The 22588-nt window shown below is 34.6% G+C and overlaps 1 protein-coding gene across 6 annotated transcripts in view; it reads right to left on the minus strand.

Annotated features, from left to right (window-relative positions):
• Nucleotides 1-22588, minus strand: part of LOC145985315 (uncharacterized) — a 69110-nt gene that overhangs the window by 37295 nt on the left and 9227 nt on the right. For all 6 annotated transcript variants that reach the window (XM_083119180.1, XM_083119179.1, XM_083119183.1 and 3 more), the window contains exons 2-9: nt 21224-21369; nt 19913-20057; nt 17617-17733; nt 15225-15377; nt 9895-10026; nt 5314-5479; nt 3139-3263; nt 1762-1886 (exon numbers count right to left, since the gene is read on the minus strand). In XM_083119180.1, coding sequence (XP_082975306.1) covers nt 1762-1886; nt 3139-3263; nt 5314-5479; nt 9895-10026; nt 15225-15377; nt 17617-17733; nt 19913-20057; nt 21224-21358 — 1098 coding nt within the window. In that variant the 5' untranslated portion in view covers nt 21359-21369. The remainder of the gene's footprint in view (nt 1-1761; nt 1887-3138; nt 3264-5313; nt 5480-9894; nt 10027-15224; nt 15378-17616; nt 17734-19912; nt 20058-21223; nt 21370-22588) is intronic.

The raw sequence follows: 22588 nt of genomic DNA on the forward strand, positions 1-22588 counted from the left end.
AGATCCAAAGTTTTGCAAGATGAAAACAATATTAATTTAATGGAGCGCCATGGCATTCTATTTTACAATTTTTTCATTTAAATGGTTTGGCGACCGGGGCCAACTCCCGGCGACCCCTAACTAAGGCTCTGAACTTGACAAGATTGCAAGAAAAGAAGACACTGCAAGCGAAGCGAGCAAGAAAATTAAATTTTACGATACGTATTTTTATTTGTATGAAATTTAAAATAGAGGAGTAATTGCAGCTCTGTGAAAACTAAACTAATCCCATCTTGAGTATCCTTTTGTCCTGCTACTCTTAGATTCTGCTAGTCTTGCTTTCCTTTACTTCCATAAAAGCCACCACAACACTACAGTACAACACGCGAGATTGAACGTGACGCGACAGAACTAGCCCAGAATTCAGCACTCAAACCCATTGCACTCTCCCCTTCTCTATCTGCTAGCATGTGACCTTCACTGTAGTGTAGGCCATGCCTCCTTTGCGATGAACCCTGGAGATCGATAATTGACATCAATGCCACTAAGAGTGCTGTTGTATCCATTGCAGCAGACGATGAACTTAAATCGCCTTTTAAAAGATTGTGTGATAGTTATGCATTATGGTGATTGATAATTACGTCAATACGTCCGTTTTTCTTTAGGGGCTAAGCCCAGAAGCCCCAAGGGACGAGATGCCACTGACCTTAAGCAAAACCAAGATGAGAACAAGAAAATAAAATATGTGTTAAAAACTTCCTCGCTAAATTTCTAAAACTAATATTGTCATAGACTCCTTACCAACAACTTAAACTATACTGTATCTTGAGTATAAAATCTAGTTAAATAGCTGAGGTTGTCAAGGGACACTCAGAACACATAAGGACAAACTCACGACAACATGGTCCTGCAGAGGATTACACTGGTTGCAGATCAATGCACCAGAGTCTCATTGGCCTGCCTGCAAGATTCCCGTCACTGGGATGTACTACATGGAAATTAGGTTGACTTTTGGATGCAGGCCCTTACCCAGGGGAGGGGCCATGGGCTCCCCCTTGAAGCATGAAATTTTAAAATGTAAACCCATAAAAAGCTACGAAAATAACATCGACGATTTTTCAAACTTGTAAAAATTTCAATTTTGTTCTTGCATTGATTGATTTGGTGTTTTAAGTCCACTTTATGCACAGTAAGGCTAATCGGGACTGGACCTACAATTTAAAGTGGGATCCGAACCACTTGTACCTTCACCGGGTATCGAACTTTTGTTCTTGCATAAATGAATGTGTCTGTTGTGTAGAGAGGCAGTCTCATGAAGTCTATAGTCTGCGATATTGGCTACTTTTAGTTTTGTGGAGTACGGTGCACAGGAGTCACGGGTCTGCACAGGTTTTCTTGCTTGTGGTTTCACTATCCACACCGTGGAAAGAGAGGAGTGGTGGAAGAGCAGAAGAAAATGGAGAGGCTTGACTTCTATGCCGACTCAACCAGAGGCCGGAAATGGAGAAGGATGATGATGATTAATTATGTTTCTTAATTTACTTTATATCTCTTTTCTGCAACTTTAGGTTATTAGTGACAATAAGGATGATTAGATGAAAGTGGTGAGAAGGCAACATTAAGGAACACCCATGCCCGGACCAGAACTTGAACTTGGAACCTTCACTGCTGATATTGTGAGTCAACCGCTAAACATGATATTATTTAAATATGAGCAGTGACACATTAATATTAGCAACTATCATGTATCTATCTGCAAGTACAGTTCCTTCCCACTCTTACCTCCCCACGGGCTCCAATTGGCTGGACATTCATGTCATCATCCATGATCACAATATGAACTCCTGGAAGAAGGGTTCCCACTGGGCAGAATTTCTTAGGTTCGTCTGATGCAAAATGTGTTAGATCTGAAGGAACAAAATTACAGGCTACTTTGTAAAAGTGTAATTTAAAAACATATTACAGTTATGCAGTAATCAATAACGATGATAGTATAACAGACAAGAGTGAAGTAGTAATGCTATCACCTTGTAATCAAGACTTCAGGGTCCAATCCAGATCCTTCCTTGTGGAGGCACATTGTATAGTGGTTGAGCCAGAATTAGCCTATCTGAGCATAAAGCGGACTTAAAAAAAATGTTTGAGAATAGATGACATTATAATTGCACTACTTAACTTGCAAGTTAATTTTCTATTTAAAGAATAAAGAACAGAATCGTGTATTTCATTCTTGTTTCTTTTTCAGAAAGTCTGCACCACTGACTTCATTGTTTGTACACATCATATGCTTGTCACATTACAAGTGACGTGCCTCTTATGCCTTCTTCCGTACAGGACATATGGTTTGTTTACAATGCGCCCTTTCGGCAGTGTTCAGTTTTAAACAAAGAAACCTCGGTGTGGGCTAGGAGAAAAGCATATGATCTGTACAAACAATGAAGTTAGTGGCAGATCAAATCCAAACATTCCTTATTATCTCGCAAAGAATTCGTTAGCAAACCCATGTTTACTGAGATATTTTGCTTCTACTATCATGTACTTTTCAGTTTCCATTTGCACTATCACTTCTGATACACCCTGTATGTATAGAGAGAGAGAGGCAGGCACATTCTGCATAAATATAGACTAAAAACTTTAATTTTTATTTCAAAATACTATAGCTACCCACAAACATTCTTCTGATACTTTGTTCCTATCAACAGTCCAACTGACATACATTTTCAGGTCCAAGTTTCAAGCCATGATCTATATTAGCATTTCAATCTGTGAGTGTTGTAAATTATTCCAAATAAAATACATATAGTATACATTAGGGCCAGGAAAATACAAGTTTCAACCAATGCTGGTATTCTCGCTGATTCCCATCATTACTGCTTCACCATCGGAACAATTAAAAATTGTCAGTAGAATATTTTTTAATCCTAATATTTCATTGACATTATGCCACATCAATATACTAGTTTTGGTGTACCATATTCAAAACATTGCATGAATGAACGAACGAACAAACGGACGCTGTCGGTTGGTCCCCTGTGTGATTTCCGAGCCTTAGAAAAGTATCAGCTTGTACAAGTGATTAAATATGAACGGATACTCTGCAATACAGATACCAATACATTGAAGTCACTGTCAGCTCAACCCTCGTACACATACACTTACCTGAGCATGCAATGTCATGACATTCAGACACGCTATAAAGATTAAGCAGTTGTATCCATGGGAATAGTTTGGCAACACGGTCTCTTAACACAATTGTGACCACTTCACCACAAAACCAGATTTTCCTGAAGAGAACAAATTTTTAGTCTTCTTACTCATGCCTTCAACACTTGGACATTATGAAATATAACAATTGCAAAATAATGTCCATACACACACATGCATATAGAAAAAAATACAATTTGGTGAGCAAATGAGTTGACTTTTCAGCTTAAAATCTTCCTTGTGAAGGTTAAGATGATCATTAGGGGCATGCATATTTCGTTTTGACGAAAAAACGAAATGTGAAAAAACTCATTGTAGTGTTAATTTTTCATGTTTTTGAAAGGTGTGAGATGCATTTTGTGACCATGTTTTTCACAAAATAATGCGAAATGAACTGCAAAAAGCGAAATTAACTCAAACACGAAATTTAGGGTTTATTCACAGATCTTCTGAGGTCTGAATTATCCTGAGTGTTATGCAATTCCCGGAAAATTGATGAATTCTGCTGTTAATATTGGAGAAACAAAAATGGCCTCCTTTACACAGAAATAAACTTAATACTCTGATAACTACATAAATGTGCTATTAGAAGTGAAATGTTAATTCAGTGGAATAAGTGTAGTTTTTAAATCAAATTTAGGATTATATTCACAATTTTAAAACCAAAATGTCTTTTTATATACCACTTTTCATTCAATTTTTCACCGCTATAACACCAATATTTTATTTTATTTACCGCTTTTGAACCTGAAATTGACACCGTTTTTGTACCGAAATTTTGCTTTTTTATTTACCAAAAAATGTGCCTCTAATGATCATTAATCTCATCCTCATTACAAAAATTTAAACTGGAATGGTAGAAAAGTAGCATTGAATAGCGAAATAAAAATAAAGAAAAAACTTCAAAGTATTCCCAATCACTTATCAATATTGCTCACAGAGAGTTGCTAAAATCAATTAATTAATATTGGATGAGTGGATTCTAACCAAGTATTTGCCAACTTTATATCATTCAACATTATTACATTGCTGTAAGCAATCATCACATTTAGAAATTTATATTCACGATCTAAAAATATGAAATTTTCACTGCTATGGATGAAGTACCAAAAAAAATGTCGATCCAACAGAATATTGCAAATCATCTTTGAAGTTTCTAGATAGGTCACGTGCAGGTCTCTTTACAACCTTGCACTTTTAACCTTTTCCAAGGGGTGTTTAACACCCCCTTTTTTTTACTTAAGTATGGATATTAGATAAGGAGATATTTCCCTGCATACATTAAAGGATGCAAAATAACCACATGTGCTGAAGCATCAGATTTAAATTCAAATTTACCTCAATCAATTAATGTAACCAGGTGACTGCAATGGATTTTGACTTAGAAAAAGGCATATATTTTACAAAACTAAGATATGAATTATAATTTAATACGTATATACTTAATATATATAATAAAATAAATTTCTGCCTTGGTCAGCATAGTGAGTTTTTCATATCATGGAAACAAGGCTTAATGGTGTTATTATAAAAATAATAACAAAATGACAAAATTGTACACTAAGTTACAGAGAAATCACACCAGTAAAATTATCAACAATTTTAACAATACGCTGACAAGCCTATATTAGCTGGTAATATAGTACCATTAATATGTCCTATTCCTAAATAGAGTATTTTAAGCCATGAAAATATGACACACAGGTATGGTGTATTTCAACATACTTATTTTCAATTTTTTTCTTCTTTTTTTTGTATTGGCGCCAGTTTGAATTGATAGCTATTGAATACTAATATTAACATTGCCATCAGGACTTTTTCAATCTGTTCAAGCTACTCCAGCACCCATCCAGCGTCGCATAAAGTGGGTACCTGGAAGAAACTCTGGGGTTTAAAGGTGGCCAGGGGCATGGTGCTGATCACATCACCCCAAGCTTGGTTGAAATCAAGGAAGTGTGGGGCCTTAACCCCACACCCCCTATATGCCTTCATGGCATGGCACAGGGGAGCACTTTACCTTTCTTTTTTTTATATACATGTATGTATACATCATCCACTGCTGGCCTATATAATAAAACGAGGCACTAACACACAACACCAGCATGTACTTGGCACATCTCTACAACATACCTCATTGCTTTAAATGCATCATGCAGATTAAGACCTTTATAGTCCAGAACAGCTTCAAGCAAGGAGGGTGTGAACAACATTCTCGTAACCCTGTGTTTCTCAAGGAACTGCACCAAAGCTGCAGGATCATATATCACATCATCTGGAATGATATGCAGTGTTGCTCCTGGAAAGAGCATAATTAAAATCAACGTTATTTATATATTAAGGATAGGCCAATATAAAATTTTGGCTGAAAATTACATAAAATTCCCGAGACCTATAACCAATCTAATATATGCAAAAAAAAGGGCTGATATTTTTTAAAAAACAAGAAAATTTATTTATTTATTTATTTCCTTCAACAGAGAAATTTTCTCCTTTTACAGAAGGTAGCCAATAAAAATACAAATAAAAATAGAAATACATAAACAAGAGAAACACATAATATAATACAGTGAGACATAAGACAGGTAGAACACATACGCAAATATAATGTAATATAAATTACTAAACTATACTATAGAATCATATAACACTCAATAACACTCAATTAGCAATTTAGAAGCGCTTCACCCAATATAATTTATGTTATAAACACTTGTCTTAATATTTTTTTGTACTCATTGATTGAGATACTAAAATCAAGATTAGACTGCAATATAGATACTTTGTTGTATGCAAAGGACATTCTAAATAATGGCGAATTCTTGAATCTTTCTGTTTTAGGAATATCATAAGACATCAATTGCCGCAGCCTTAAGCCACATTTCTTTCCATTGAAACATATCTTTTGGAGAAAAGTAGGGTTATCTATGATGCCAGTCATTGTTTTGTACAGAAATATTTGTTGTGTTATTTCCCTTCTATTAATAAGACTTTCATAATTAAACTCATTAAGTAGGTCATTGTATGATAAGTTATTATAGTATGATGGTACATTATACTTTTTGTAATACAAATATCTTAAAAATCGTTTTTGAATTCTTTCAATTACCAACTCCTGGGATTTATAATATGTAAACCAAACATTAGAACCATATTCAAGCTTACTTCTAACTAATGCATTATACAAGAGAGAAATACTGTCTACATTAGTTAGATTCCTCGTATTTCTTATAAGAAAACCTAATGATCTAAATGCATTGTTTACCATGTATGATACATGTTTGTTAAACATCATATTACGATCCATAATAATGCCTAGGTCCTTAATAAAATTTATTCTTTCAAGCTCTTCTCCACGCATAAAATAGGAGATTTTAGAGGTATTTATTTTACTTGATAACTCCATAAAAGAACACTTCTTGATATTAAAATTAAGGTCATTGTTTATACTCCACTCATACACCATATCTAAATCTCTTTGAAGTTTCCTAATGTCTCCATCATTATTAATTTGTTTATAAATCTTTATGTCATCAGCATACATGAGACATTTAGAATATTCAATTTGTAATGGTAGGTCATTTATAAACAATACAAAAAGTAGTGGACCAAGATTCGATCCTTGTGGTACACCTGACTTCACAATATATTCAAACGACTTCGATTGTCTATAGGTTACATATTGTTTTCGACCATTAAGATATGAGGCCATGAGAGCCAGAAAATCACTAGTCAACCCGAAACTTGAAAGTTTGCGTAATAAAATATTGTGATTAATTGAATCAAAAGCCTTAGCAAAATCAAGATAGATCGTATGTATAGGTAATCGATTTTGAAATGCTGCATGAACATCTTGAACAAAATTAATTAAATTTGTTGTTGTTGACCTTCCAGGAATGAAACCATGTTGATTTTCATTTATGTAACATTTACTGTGATTCCAGATTCTTGTGTACAATACTTGCTCTAATATTTTGGCGGGCGCACAGAGAATTACTACAGGTCTATAATTTTCTATTTTACAGTTGTCTCCTGACTTAAAAATTGGGCAAACTCGAGTTGTTTTCCAGATATTCGGAAAAGTTTGATATTTTAGAACTAAATTGTATATAAAACAGAGTGGCTTCTTTAGTATCTCTGCACATGCCTTTAATAAATAGGGTGGAATTTTATCAGGACCACTAGCTCTCTTAGGTTTCAATTTCTTTACAGCATCAAAATATTCTTTATCAGTAATTATATGATTTGATATAGAATATGATACATTCATTTTAACATCATCATGAATATCATATGAGCTTATACCTTTCGCATATACAGATTTGAAAAAAGACGCAAAACTATTTGCTACACTTTGACTTGTTTCCAATTTTCTATTTTCAAAAACCATAGTCTGTTTAGTACAGTTATATCTCCCTCTTTTATTTTGTATAAAGTTCCAGAAAGATCTTGTATTATTTTTAATATTTTCTTCGGTTTCTTTAACATACCTAGAATAAGCCCTTCGTACCATTGTTTTAACTATTTTTCTTGTTTCTTTATATAACATGTTATTTTCTTCAATGCATTTCATGGATTTCCCAGTGTCTTTCATACATTTCCTATAATACTCTTTTAATTTTAATGTTTCTATAATCTCTTTTGTAAACCAACAGGGATATTTATTATTCCTGTAAAATTTTCTTTTTGGTATAGTTGAGTCAAATACAAAATTTATTCTATCATAAAATAAATTAATAGCTGTTTCCACATCCTTTAATTTATATAGAGAATTCCAATCTGTATCGCGCAGCATTTCATACAATTTTGGGAAATTAGCCTTACAAAAATTATAATCCAATACCACTTCATTTTTTGTATTATTTCCTCTTTTTCTTAGATTTAATTTCATAATTAGAGCTGGATGGTGTAGATCTTCTTTAACAAGGGGTAGATCCTCTTTACTTACTACCATAGTACTATCATCATTAGTTAGTACTAAGTCTAATGTTCTATTGTTAACATTTCGAACATCATTAATAGAGTGTAAGGAGTACAAATTCAAAAAATTTTCTAATGCTCTATAACAAGGCCCCCCTTTTTGAAGTTCGTATGAAGAATCAATTATTAATTAGGTGAAGAAATTTATTGTGATTGATAAACTAGTACATGCCTTGGCTATTTTTTGATGTAGTCACCATTAACCTCCAGACATTTCTGATAGCGTGGCACAAGCTTCCGTATACCCTCTGCGTAAAAATCTGCCGCCTGAGAGTGCAGCCAGTCCAGAACTGATTTCTTGTGCACGTCACTGTCGTTGAAACGCTTCAATGCAAGCCACTTTTTCAGGTGAAGAAAAAGAAAGAAATCGCTGGGGGCAAGGTCGGGGCTGTAAGGGGGATGATTGAATAGTTCCCATCGAAATCTTTGAATTGTCTCAACAGTAGGAGCAGCTGTGTGTGGGGGGGGGGGAGGCGTTGTCATGGATCAGAAAAATTCCTGAGCCTAGCATTCCTCTCCGCTGATTTTGGATGGCACGTCGCAGATTATTCAGTATTTTGCAATACACCTCTGCTGCAATTGTTCGTTCTGGTTCCAATAATTCCACAAAAATCACACCCTTTTGGTCCCAAAACAAGGTTGCCATGATTTTGTGAACTGATGGTGTTTATTTGAATTTCTTCGCTTTAGGAGAACCAGAGTGCAGCCATTGCATTGACTGCTGCTTTGACTCCCCAGTGGCGTACGATATCCACGTTTCATCCCCCGTCACTATGTGCAAAAAGAGGTAATCCCCATCCTCCTCCCCCCCCTCCCCAGCGAGCCAAAAAATTACATGCACCTGTCCTTCTTTGCTCTTTGTGAACATCTGTCAGCATTTTTGGTACCCACCTCGGACACAGTTTGTGATACCCCAGGTTGTCAGTCACAATTCGATGCACTGTTTTCGCAGACACTTCTGGAAACTCTTTGGCGAGTTCAGATATTGTGAACCGGCAATTAGAACGCACTTTCTCGTTAACGCGTTCCACCAGATCGTCCGTCTAAACACTAGGCCTTCCGCTATGCTCATTGTCATGGACATTTGAATGCCCTTTCCGAAACTCTCTGCACCATTGCCTGACCTTCCCTTCACTCATCACTGTCGGTCCATAAATGGCACACAATTCCCGATGGATGTCAGCAGCATTCTGTCCTTTGACATTCAGAAATCGTATGACAGATCTCATTCCACATTTGGTGGGATTTTGTATTACGGCAGCCATTTCACCTTACTGCTACTCACACGTACGCAACCCCACTCTGACGATTCTATCTCTCTTGCAAGCACAGAATACTAGGGCATGCTCCTGCGCATGCTCAACTTCATCAGTTTTGCCAACCTCGCGTAAAAAATTATCGGCCCTTTTCTTTTACATGCACCTTGTATACAGTACATGCTTTTAAATTCATTCATGCATTTCTTAAAACTACTACAGAGATCAACTGCTTATGGACAACTAAAAACAAAACATACATCTAATAACAATTTTCCATCTCTATGCTAAAAGCTAATGGTGCATTGCATTGGACAAGACACAGGGCACCACCACACAATAGCAACGGGAATGTGGATGTCAGGGCCTTGTTAGGCTGCAATCATGCAGTTCCAGGTGTACTACATGGGCAAGAGGTTGACTTTGGTACAAGTAGCAAGTATTGTGAGAAAAGAAAAATAAGTAATATGTGAAATACCTTTTAACAGCGGCCGCAACATCTCCCACACAAAGAACACATTACATGCCTCCTTTTCTCCTTTCTCATATGGATAAGCCAAATGCCTCCAATGATAAGAGAACACAGCTCCTCGGTGTGGGCACTGGATACCTAAGATTCAGACAACAACTATGATATGACAACTAGTGGCGAAGATGAATATTACATATGTAAGTACATATTAGTTAAAACCATGCTTAAAAACTGTAACGAAGTTGTTGTTATGGCAACATATTGATTTTGTATCTGTAAGTTAAGTGGAAATATAAAAATCAAAGATTTAAAAAACACATTTCATTTGGATAACTTTTGTGTACAGTTACAATAGCAAAGAAGATATGACAAGTGGTGAGGATGGGATAAATTTGAAATTTTAGCAATTAAGAATACATTACTTAATGACCCAGAAGACTGAAAATGTTGAAAATTAGAAAATAAACAAGTAGCCATTCTGTGAGCCCTATAAGGTAACTAACTAACTCTCTATCCTTCTTAAACCCAAAGGTTCATGGCTGCAGCAACACAGGCCTTCCATCTGTCCCTATCTTGAGCAAGATCTATATACTCTTTTCCATCCCTACCGATTTCCTTTAGGTCCATCTCAACGTTGTCCCTCCATCTTCGTCTTGGTCTTCATACAGGTCTCTTACCATCAGGTTTCTCAACAAGAATCCTGTAAACTCCTCTTTCCTCTCACATTCGTACCACATGGTCTGCCCACCTAAGTCTTCTTGATTTAATCACTCTAATAATATCTGGACATGAATACAAATTATGTAGTTCTAAATTATGTAACATTCTCCACTCACCTGTCTCCTCATCCCTTCTAGGTCCAAATATTTTCCTAAGGGTCTTATTTTCAAATACTCTCAATTTATGTTCCTCCTTCAATGTAAGGGACCAAGTTTCACACCCATATAATACTACAGGCAAAATTACTGTTTTGTATATTTTAACTTTTAGTTTCTTAGATATTAAACGAGAAGACAAAAGTTTATGAAGAGAGAAGTAACATGCATTTCCTGAATTAAGCCTACTTTTTATTTCCTCTTTAATATAATTTTCATTTGTTAATATTACTCCTAAGTATCTGAATTTGGAAACTGGTTCAAACGAGTTGTTATCAATAATTAGATTTTGATTATTACCTAACACTTGGTTTCGGCCTGTAAGCATATATTTAGTTTTCTCTTTGTTAACTTCCAAACCTATCTCTTTAGCAGTTTTGAAAAATATTTTAGCATTATTCTTAATTGTATTTATATCATCCCCTAATAAGTCTACATCATCTGCATATGCTAACAACTGAGTCACACCATTTAATTTTAGTCCTTCATTAGTTTGTTTTACCTTCCTAACAGCATACTCTAAGGCAAAATTAAAGAGCAATGGAGATAATGCTTCTCCTTGTTTTAACCCATCATGAATTGTAAATTTGTCAGACACATTAATACCCACACCAATTTTACTTTCTGTTTCACTGGTGCATACTTTTATCATACTAACAAGCTTCTTAGGTATTCCAAACTCTACTAATATATTACATAATTTATCTCTTTTGACCGAATCATATGCTTTTTTGAAATCAATGAATAGCTGATGGACATTTTGATTATATTCCCACTTTTTTTCAAGTGTCTGTCTAATGTGAAAAATTTTATCTGTAGTGATCTGTTACGTTTAAATCCACATTGATAATCACCTATAATTTCATTAGCATATGGGGTTAGTCTTGTTAAAAGAATGTTAGATAATATTTTATATGTTGTTGAGAGTAGAGAAATTCCGCGGTAATTATTGCAGTTCATTTTCTCACCTTTTTAAACACAGGAACAATTATGGATTCTTTCCACTGTTGAGGGATTTCTTCTTTATTCCATATTAAACAAATTAATTTATGAATTTGACATATTAATGAATTTCCACCATATTTAATTAACTCAGCTGGTATTAAATCAATGCCAAGTGCTTTGTTATTCTTTAGCCTTTTAATAGCATCTTTAACTTCAGTCAAGTTAGGTTCTGGAACTAAAGGTTTTGCTGTGTGTACTTGATTTACTTCTGATTTATCTCCTACATGAACATTTAAAAGGTCATTAAAGTAGTTCTTCCATCTATTTAGAATATTGCTTGGGTCAGCTAGAAAATCACCGTCTTTATCCTTTATCAAGTTTACTTTAGGTTGCCACCCCTTTCTAAATTCATTTACACCTTTTATATAACTCTCTGATATTTTTGGTTTTGCTGTTTGTTTCAATTTCGTTAATTTTGCTTTTCAAGTAATCTCTTTTTCTACTTCTAAACGTGCGGTTAACTTCTCGCTTTATTCTATTATAATTGTTTAATTTGTTTCATCAGTTATTTAACACACTGGGGTCTCACGACGGGCATAGCCCACAGTGCACTTAAAGTCAATGTGGACGAACGATGGGCATAGCCCATCCTGCGGTATGCAATCGCTTTGCCGATTGAACTACGGGCTATGTTCGTACTTCGTCTCATGTGCGTGTTCATTCAAGCCGATCTGTTGAAATTCCGACCCCTAGGTGACTCATGTGCTATTTTTATCTTGCACCTGCGACTGTTTGTTGTTGGGTTGATGTAGGTTGAATTGTTTAGAATGGCGTCGTTAGATCCAGACTGCATAGCAGAAATTCTGCACGAGGATTCCGCCTCAGAGTTTGAAGTTAGCGACGATTTTGATGATGCAGATGAATTTGAAGATTTGGAAGGTAGGTTATATTCGTAATAATTAATTGTTGACAATATAAACAGTGTTGCAAACTCTAGTATTTTATGAATGAAGTGAGAAGAGGTAATTTTTTTGGGTCTATTCATCTTGCCTCTTGCTTGATTCTCCTACATGCACTGATGTATTTTTAGTTTTTCCATTTATTATTTTGTATAGTGTAAGTCAAATGAAAATTTATTTTATTTATTTAGTTTATTTATTTACTTGTTTAATTTTTACAGATGATGCAGAACCAACTGATACATCGTCTGGTCCTGTCCTGCAGCCACTTTTTCATACAAAAGCTAATTACCTGTAATTGTAATTATTTTTGTAATTATTTTTTGTTATGTGCACATAAGAAGTATTCTTATGCAAGATTTAAAAGATGTATTGATAGTTTATGTATTTAATTATTGAAATTTGTAGATTACAAACTTAAAATATCTCTATATTAACATTTGTTACAATGTTGTACTTTTTTTTCACAAAACATTGCTGAAAAAAATATTAAAAAATGTCTGAAAATGAAAAGAAAATTTAACAAATTTTTGTTCACTGAAAAGAGGAAGTTTTGTAGATTCAAGAAATGTGTGGTAAATAAAAACAAATTAAAAATATTTTTTCTATGATCTTTTGACAAACAACCAAAAACCGCAGTCCAGAGGTAAAAATGCTGTATTATGAGGCCAGACCTGAATGTGTTAACCACCTAAGTCTAGCCTGATTTCTTATTTCTATTAGTTTATGACATTCATTGTCAAACCATGGCTTACTTTTTCTCGGTTTATGGTATCCTATACTTTCTTTAGCTGCTGATTTTATTGCATTACGTATATGCTCTCAATTCTTATTTACGTCTGTTTCATTTATATTTTCATCATCATTTAAATCCTGCAAAACATCGAATCTATTGGACAGTTTAATTTGGTAATCTTTCTTAATTCTTTCATCAGCAAATTTTCCTGTATTAAATTTTAGAACTTTTAGATTTTGTTGCTTATGATTTATCACTGAGAGTCTTTATCTTAATTTAGCAATTACTAAATAATGGTCACTGGCACAGTCAGCACCTCTATGTGTACGAACGTCAATTATACTAGTATGCCTTCTCTTATCAATGAGAATATGATCTATCTGATTATGAGTTTTACCATCTGGAGAAGACCAGGTATATTTATGGATATCTTTATGTTTAAAAGTGGTACTTTTCACAATTAAATTATTTGAGGTTGCAAAAGTAATTAATCTTATACCATTATCATTACTTAATTCACGAAGACTTTCTTTACCAATCATGGGTTTAAATGTCTCTTCCTTGCCAATCTGTGCATTACAGTCACCTAACAGAATTTTCATATCATACTGAGAAAATTTAACAAAGACCTGTTCTAACTCTGCATAAAAATCATCTTTAGTATTATCATCTTTATCTTCCATTGGAGCATGTATGTTTATTAAAATAATTTTACACCACCTACCCTGTAAAACTGCATATGATATGCTATCATTAATAAATTCTACTGTTTTAAGAGCCGAGATAATTCTATTATTTATGAAAAAGCCTGTTCCAAAATTATGATTTTTCAGTACCACCATAGAAAAAAGTATAATTTTTAGTTTTACAATTCCCTTCTCCTGGCCAACTATCTTCCTGGACAGTTACTACATCTAATTTATACTTAACTATCTCATTAACTGTACACTGAAATGCCCCAGGCCGGTAAAGGCTCAGAACATTCCAGGTGCCTAATTTAATATCCCTATTCCTACTGTAGATCTTATCCTTAGTCCAGGGACCTCCCAAAGTAGTCCCCACCCGGAGATCCGAATGGGGGACTATTTTACCTTGGGAACATCCATGGCCTCATATTGCTGTTTCTTGACATGTATTTTTACAGTGCAGAGTTGTCAGCTCTACGCCTAACCCCCAATATGAATGGAGGACCGCACCTGTCATTGGTCAGCGGATCCCTCGGATCTAGCTGGGAGGATCACATTGTAGTCCACCAACCATACCCCACTTCTGCCGATTGTGGGACGCTCATAGAGCCATGACAGGACAGCTCTGTAAATCCCAACAGAGCAAAATGTTGACCATTTCACTCTGTTGGTTGACTAACTGCAGTGAACATGTCACTGGGCGATGAGGTTGTCACAGCCCTATAAGGTAGGAAGTAATATTAAATCTTATGTACAGTCATGGAAACTTCAGAATTAATTAAGCCATTAATGGGATCATTGCAACCCAGAAGTGTCCATGACTGTACGATGATTTCATTCATTTCTAAAGGCACAAGAAGTTAAGAAAGATAAAATGTTAATTTGTTGTTGTGGGTGTTTAGGAAACAAGCATATGAAGTGTCATATATTCAACTGGCTGTGAAGGATTCAAGTATTTTTTTCAACAGGAAAGAGATATGACTAACTGTTTCTAGAAGCATCGGATTTGTAAAATTATCAGCAATTATACTGATTTACCAACATGCTAATATGGGCCAATACTAATTAAGTACCAAAAATCTATCTTATCTTTAGCAATAATAATAACTATTTAAGCTCCCTGATTATCTCATACCTTTGGGCTTTCCAGTTGTTCCAGATGAATACACAGTGTATGCCATATCATCCAATGAGACACGAGGAGGATCCATGAAGGAAGGGTATTTGGAGTTTTCTTCCTTTAAAGCTTCAATCCAGCCATCTTCCAGTAGAATCAGTTTCTCCATATCTAAAAAAACAAAGAAAGAAAAAAAAATAAAAGAAATGGAAAGCATTCTGATACACCACATGCCAACATTTTCAAATACATAATGTTCAGGCACATATCTAGAAAAGTGTTTCAGGAGGGGTCTGAACCAAGTGCCTCACAAATGAGACAGGAGTAGAACTTGATAACCCACACTCCGTTCAAAATTGCGTTAACATTGGATTCAGTTGCTTTACAACAGTGAACGAAGTTCCTTCAGTAGCTGCTGATAGCTGGAAACAAACGGGAACATCTGGGTAGCCCATAAGCTGCAATGTAATATACAAAATTTAACCTGTGTTATCTCAGTTTCATACTTATGTGGGTTACCAAATTTTACTCCCAAGCCGATCAAATAATAATAATCATAATAATAATAATATAAATGTTTATGAGTAATATGTTAATATAATGAATAGGTATATTCATCATCATAACTTAAAATAGGTACATCAATTGGTAAGGATGTCGAATTGAAACTTTCTAATAGAAATATGTATGATACATTTTGGAATCGAGGATTCAGGAAATATAGGATTTGTGATGAGGAAACAATTGGAAGTGGAAAAAAAAAGTAGTATTAAGTTTGAGAAAACTCCATTATAAATGAAGCCCTATTTATAATCTAGCATACTTTAGGATAAAATATTTATATTATTTATGATTTAGGCTCATTACCTTCTTCACCACTCAAATTCAGGAACTAGTCGTACTGCAGCATGAGGTTTTGCAGTCCTTCATCAAAGATTTTATATTACACTTCGAGTGCAAAAGTCCTTCATCACCATCAGTGTTCTCAGCCTGTTGTTGACTCCATACATGAGATACATACATTGGTTTTGCAACAATGAGTGACATATATGTATATCACAATAAAGACTGTTAATAAAATAACTGTTATTTATTTGTGTGTATTAGACAGAATGAAGGATTTATGGTCAATTTGAGTGTAAATATAAAATTGGTTTCTTGCAGTAGTTAACCATAGAACAATCATTATAAAATATAACAGACCGAACAACTATGAGATCATTAAGAGTTTTACATCAATTTTATGGAAGTATTATCTAAGTCTAAATCTATTAATATTAGGCTAAATGCCTACGTTGTTAGGTTAGATTTGGTTCTCTTAGCAAAAACACACTGTAAATGTATTATTTATGCTAAGATCCTAACACACCTCATAGTTTCTTTTAGGGGTAGCACTATTATGGGGGGGGGGGGGATATGTCTCGTTTACCCCCCAAAATCCTTCAGATGGCCATGAATGTTAGTGATTATTTGATTGAAAGCATACCCTTATAATTACTTATATTAGTAAATGAGTGGGTGATTTAGGAGTGGCATATACAGGGCCCTTGACCAACAGTACCTCTCAAGAAGTATTTTCAATATACAGGACCAGAATTTCATCTGCAAGGGGTTTCAATTGAGGAAAATTACATAGTAACATTATTTTCCCATATAGTCACCATTTTTTACCTATTCATGTAATAATTACAATAATAATTGATGGGCTATACTGCACAAGCGACCCTTGTGTTTTAAAGTTTCGGCATAAAAAAGAAAATATGTTCACTAATAGTACTTAATTCATGCTTTGAATTGGCATTGTGCATTTTTCACTTAAGTTCCTGTTCTGTGAAATAATATAAACTGCGCAAGGACAACCTTGCATGTGCTCAAAACATATTAACTATCTGAAACAACTTCGTTTAAAAGTTGTAACTGAAATTATATATAAGGAGGCCCTCACAATGTTGTTAACCAGCTCCCTCTCTCTTTATATCTGTGTGGGTGGGTGGTAGGGGAGCTAGTTCTTTCCTCTCAGCTATCAACTAGCATGGGATAAAAATCGGTATATTTATACATTAACAATATGCATAATTCACATAATAAGCAACATTAAAATATGCTGCAATTGATGCGACATTCACAAACGAACACACATACCCAAGCAAGGACTTGATTCTGGAACCCTGAGTAGGTCAGTATTGACACAGAATTCGAAAGATCCAGGTTCGATATCTAAGCTACACAAAATTTTATACGAAAGTATAATAATCTTTCATTACTGTGATGTTCACTAAACACATGGACATATTTGATGCAAAAGAAAAGCCATAACCTTAACAAAATGTTCTTACAGCACATATGGAAACAAAATATGACATTACAAGGGATACATCACTCAAGGAAGCTGAGAAACAATGAAAATTACCTTTAAGCCTTTTCGAAAATATGTTTTTTGTGCAAATAACAACTGGTTCTGCATCTTCTATCACAGACTGAAGAAGAGTTTGAGGGTAAGAAACTTCTAGCGGCAAATATGCTCCTCCTGAAAAAAAGAAAAGTTAATTCCGTACAAAACAAGATGATGTATCATGCAGTGTGTTAGGAAGTATTTACTCATGCAAGTATACTGTCACCAATAAAAGACAAAATATATACAAAAATAGTAGTTTCCACTCACTGCGACAAAACACAATGTCTGACTTTTACAGGCGTTCCCTTGACATTTTAAAATAACTTTCCACAATTTGCACGGTACTTTAAAATGCTAGTAACTAAGTTTTAAGTATTAAGCTGCACTTGTTATTCAAACGAATGAAGTATATTCAACATTATTCAATATAAATTAACAAAAATAATCTACGCTGTTATCATTCTAATTGTGATAAACTCTTACTGATTCGATTCCAACACATATTAAAATGTTTTAGAATATTACTAAATACTAATATACATATAAGCATTCCATTGTAACTATACTGTATTATTTTCCTGTAGTTTACGGTTATTACAAGCATAAGAAAACAGTTTTTCATTGTGACGTTTCAGGAGAACACACGCTCCCTTCATCTGGGTTTCCAGAATCATCTTCAGCATTTTCCTTCATTACATAGAATCTCCAATTGTTAATGAGATAGGTGCAGATATTATACTCTACATCAGATATGTAGATGATGGGCTAATTATTGCTAAAAATGAGAACACCATCATGGACGTATTGAAATTGTTAAATGAATCACATCGTCACATAAAATTCACTTGCGAACCCATGAATAACAATGTAATTTCTTTCCTTGATCTGCAAATTCAGACAACTGACTCAACAATTCAAACATCAGTCCATAGGAAAAAATTAGCAGGGAAAAAATACATCCATGCCAATTCAGAACATTCGTGTATAACAATGGATAATATATTTTTAAATTTTTTCCTGAGAGCACAAAGACTATGTTCTAATAATAAGAATATCAAAAATGAAGAAGAAAGGGTTTTTAATATAGCAAAAGAAAATGGCCTTCACACTAACAGAATAAACCAAATCAAAAAACAAGTCGCAAAGAAAACTAAAGGAAACGAGAAATACAGACAAAGATGAAAAATCTGTTGAAAAGAAATTTGTGTGCATTCCATTCCACAAGGGATTCTCACATAAAATTGCAAAAATTGTTTTTAGATCACCAAGAAGTTTGGAATGTACATTTAATCAATTCAAAATGAGAAACTCTCTACCAGATGTGGAAACCACAAGAATATATAATATAAGTTGTTCATGTTCAAAGGATTATGTAGGACAAACCGCAAGGAAAATGGCAATAAGATGGCACGAACACAATTTGGACATTATAAATCTAAACCCAAGAACAGATTTGTCAGCTCACATCATCAAAGAGAAGCATTTGATTAAAAAGAGAAGGGTTTTAAAAAGATTGACGGGAAACATAGAGTTGAATGTCTGGGAAGCTTCGTTCATTGCAGAAGAACACTGGAATAAATTAAATAATGAAAATGGTAACATAGATCCAATATGGAGTTTTCTCTTTCACAAATGGAGTAAGCCACCATCTTTGAAATTTAATGTAACAGAAAATATCAAGAGACTTTGTGAAAACAATGATGAATTTGAATTAACTGATGATATTTGGGATTCATAATTTTAAATAAAAAAATAATTTGTTCAAAATTTTTTTATCTGAAATAAAAATAAAACAGACTGCTTCTTTTCACAGTTAAGTTGCTACATTACAACAACGTAACACTGAAAACTTCCATTATATAAGGGATTCTTTTTGTTTAAAAAATTTCTAACCATTGTTATAACTGTATCTTTAGTCAAAATGAAAATAAATGTCTGATGAAGGGAGCATGTGTTCTCCTGAAACGTCACAACAAAAACCTGTTTTCTTATGCTTGTAATACCCGTAAACTACAGGAAAATAATTCTACAATGCAAGCATGCATACATACAAGAAAAACTACTATACTGTATTAATTCCAAAGTTTTGCTTGAGAATATTCATAGGTCCACGTAATCAGAATATTAAAATTTGATAATCATTTGATTGACATTGCAGGATTATTACTAAGCATTTTACATAATATAAAGGATAAATTGAATCCACAAAGTGTTCAGTGGCATTTTGTATTAGCAGACTCCATAAACTGTTGCATAACATTCTGTGGACCCTGACAGACCCTTTCACTACTACTAAAATGTACCTACTCACCTGCTTTCAAAATAGCTATGTAAGAAATAGCATACTCTAAACATCGGTCCATGTAAATCCCAACTACAGTATTTTTCTTTGTTCCTAGACATCGTAGCCGGGTTGCAAGAATATCAGTGATTTCATTGAGTTGTCCATATGAAACCTAAAGCAATACAAAAACCAATAATTACTGCACCGGATTTTCAAATCTGCACCATAATGTTTACAAATTAAAAGTAGTTTATAATAGATAAAGATTTCAGGACAAACACTGAACCTACAAGGACTTTTCAGAAATCAACTTTCTATTGGCTGATAAAAATGAAATTTAAAAAAAAATGTTACATAGCAATATTATTTCCCCATATAGTCACCACTCAAATTCAGGAACTTGTCATACTGCAGCATGAGGTTTTGCAGTCCTTCATCAAAGATGAATTCCTACAAAAGTCCTCCATCACCATCAGTGTCCTCAGCCTGTTGTTGACTCCATACATGATATCCTCATTGGTTTTGCACCATTGAGTGACAATTTTTTGTATCTACAACAACTTCAAAAGCAGGAAAATACAAAATCTAGAAACACAAAATTGTTTGTTTCTTTTGCAGTAGTTAACCATAGACCGATCATTGTAAAATATAACAGACCTAACAACTATGGGATCATTAAGATCTTTACATCAATGATTTATCCACACATGCCCCAAACATCCATTCACTACAAAATTTTCATGATACTTCCCTAAAATGTTTCACTAAGAAAGGATTTATGGTCAATTTAGTGTAATTTTACAGCTACCATAACACCTCATAAAAATCTCTGCTTTAAGTGATTTTAAATCCTTCATTTTGTAGGTTTGCTCTAGTACATGTAGTATCACAATAAAGATTGTTAATGAAATAACTGTTAAATTTATTTGTGTGTATTAGACTTTCATATTAACTAAAAACTTAACTCCATGTAGCTAACTGAACAGTCCTTTGAGGACCAGGGCTTGCCATGCGCTTTTGCATTGGGTGACGTGTGATCAGCACATCAAATCCAATTGCCACTGTTTTCAGGCTCTTGAGATCAAAGCCTGCTACTTCTTCATTTCAAGTAGCGTCTAAATTGTCCTCATAGAGCTTGCTCAACACCAACATTTTGGGGGCTTCCACCAGAAATTGAACCTGGGACCACTTGCACCAAAGGCAAGAGCACTAACCATTTGTCTATGTGGGAGCACTGTTTAATACGAAACTACAAAAAATATATTCACTTCTCCCTAAATATTAGAACTGTGAATATTAGGATAATGTTTGATCTTCAAAATCTCATATCTCACTAACCTTCTGACCGCTATCCGTGACAATTGCAATAGCATTTGGAGTTTTCTCTGCCTGTCGAATGAACATCTCATGAAGGCATCCAAGTTTCTCATAATCATCCATGTTCACATCAGGACAGGATGTAGGGGTATGCATTTTAAGATGCGCTGTTGAAAGAAAATGGATGATTATAAAAATAATTTTCTCCCCACAAAATTACAAACAGAAAATAGCAAATTAAATACTATAAAGGCAATAATATTTATTAATTTTATGGAAACAATTCATGTCTTTTAGTGTACTTCTACACTGTGGCTAGTCACATTACCAGAGCACTGCTAGAGTTCACGGCACAATATCATTCTGCCTGTTCGTGCTGTTATGATTTCACTGGAAATTTAACACGTTCACTACTGAAAGCGCCGATCGGCGTCTGGGTGATTTCTCCCGATATGCGTTGGATGCCGATTGGCGTTTCGCGTTCGCTTCATGCAGAGTTGATTTTGGCGGGAGATCAGCCCGCCAGTTTTACTGCAGCCATTGTCGTACTGAATATGGCGGTAGATGAAGTTTAGATTTAGTTCATTGTTGCATTCGTTGCGAAGTACTGCAGAAGATGAATCGTGAAAGATGCGGGAAATGAATCGGCCTCTTACTTCATCAAGCGCTAAAAATATTGATATCGAGAGCATGACTATTAGTGAACTGGATAATATATCTATCACAGGTACCCTTAGGCCTAACAGAAAAAAACACCCACAGACAGTCACACGAGCGAAACTCAAAAAGGGGGAAAGCACAGGGAAAGACTCTGATGGAGGCATCATGATCAGCAAGTTGCGCGATAAAAGAGATGTGCTTTATGTATCTACAGAATTTCCAAATGAATTAGTTGAGATCATAAATAAAAGAAATTAAAAACACATGAAACCACTTCCGATTATACAGTACAATTGCTACATGTCGGGAGTAGACAGACAGTACCAAATGATGGCTTACTACCCAAGTGATCGCAAGACAATAAGGTGTTATAAAAAGCTGTTTGTCCACTGCGTACAGCTTATGGTTCTAAATGCTTTCCACCTCCACAACAAATACACTGTAAACAAAACAATGAACCTATATGATTTCAGATTGGTTATAATTAGACACTTGCTGTCCTTCAAATCAGCCAGACCGGAAGTTCTTCCAACTCCTTCAAGAAAATCAGATCATCTACCAACAAAGTGTCCGCATGGACCAAAGGGAAGAACAATACGGAAGAAATGTCTGGAATGCAAGAAAAATGGAAAGAGAACCGACACTATTTAGGACTGTGTAACCTGTCCTGGTACTCCTGGACTGTGTTTGCATCCATGTTTTTATAATTATCACAAACAAGTAAAG

Source organism: Lepisma saccharinum, chromosome 3, assembly GCF_977018435.1.
Source record: "Lepisma saccharinum chromosome 3, izLepSacc3.1, whole genome shotgun sequence".
NCBI lineage: Eukaryota > Metazoa > Arthropoda > Insecta > Zygentoma > Lepismatidae > Lepisma > Lepisma saccharinum.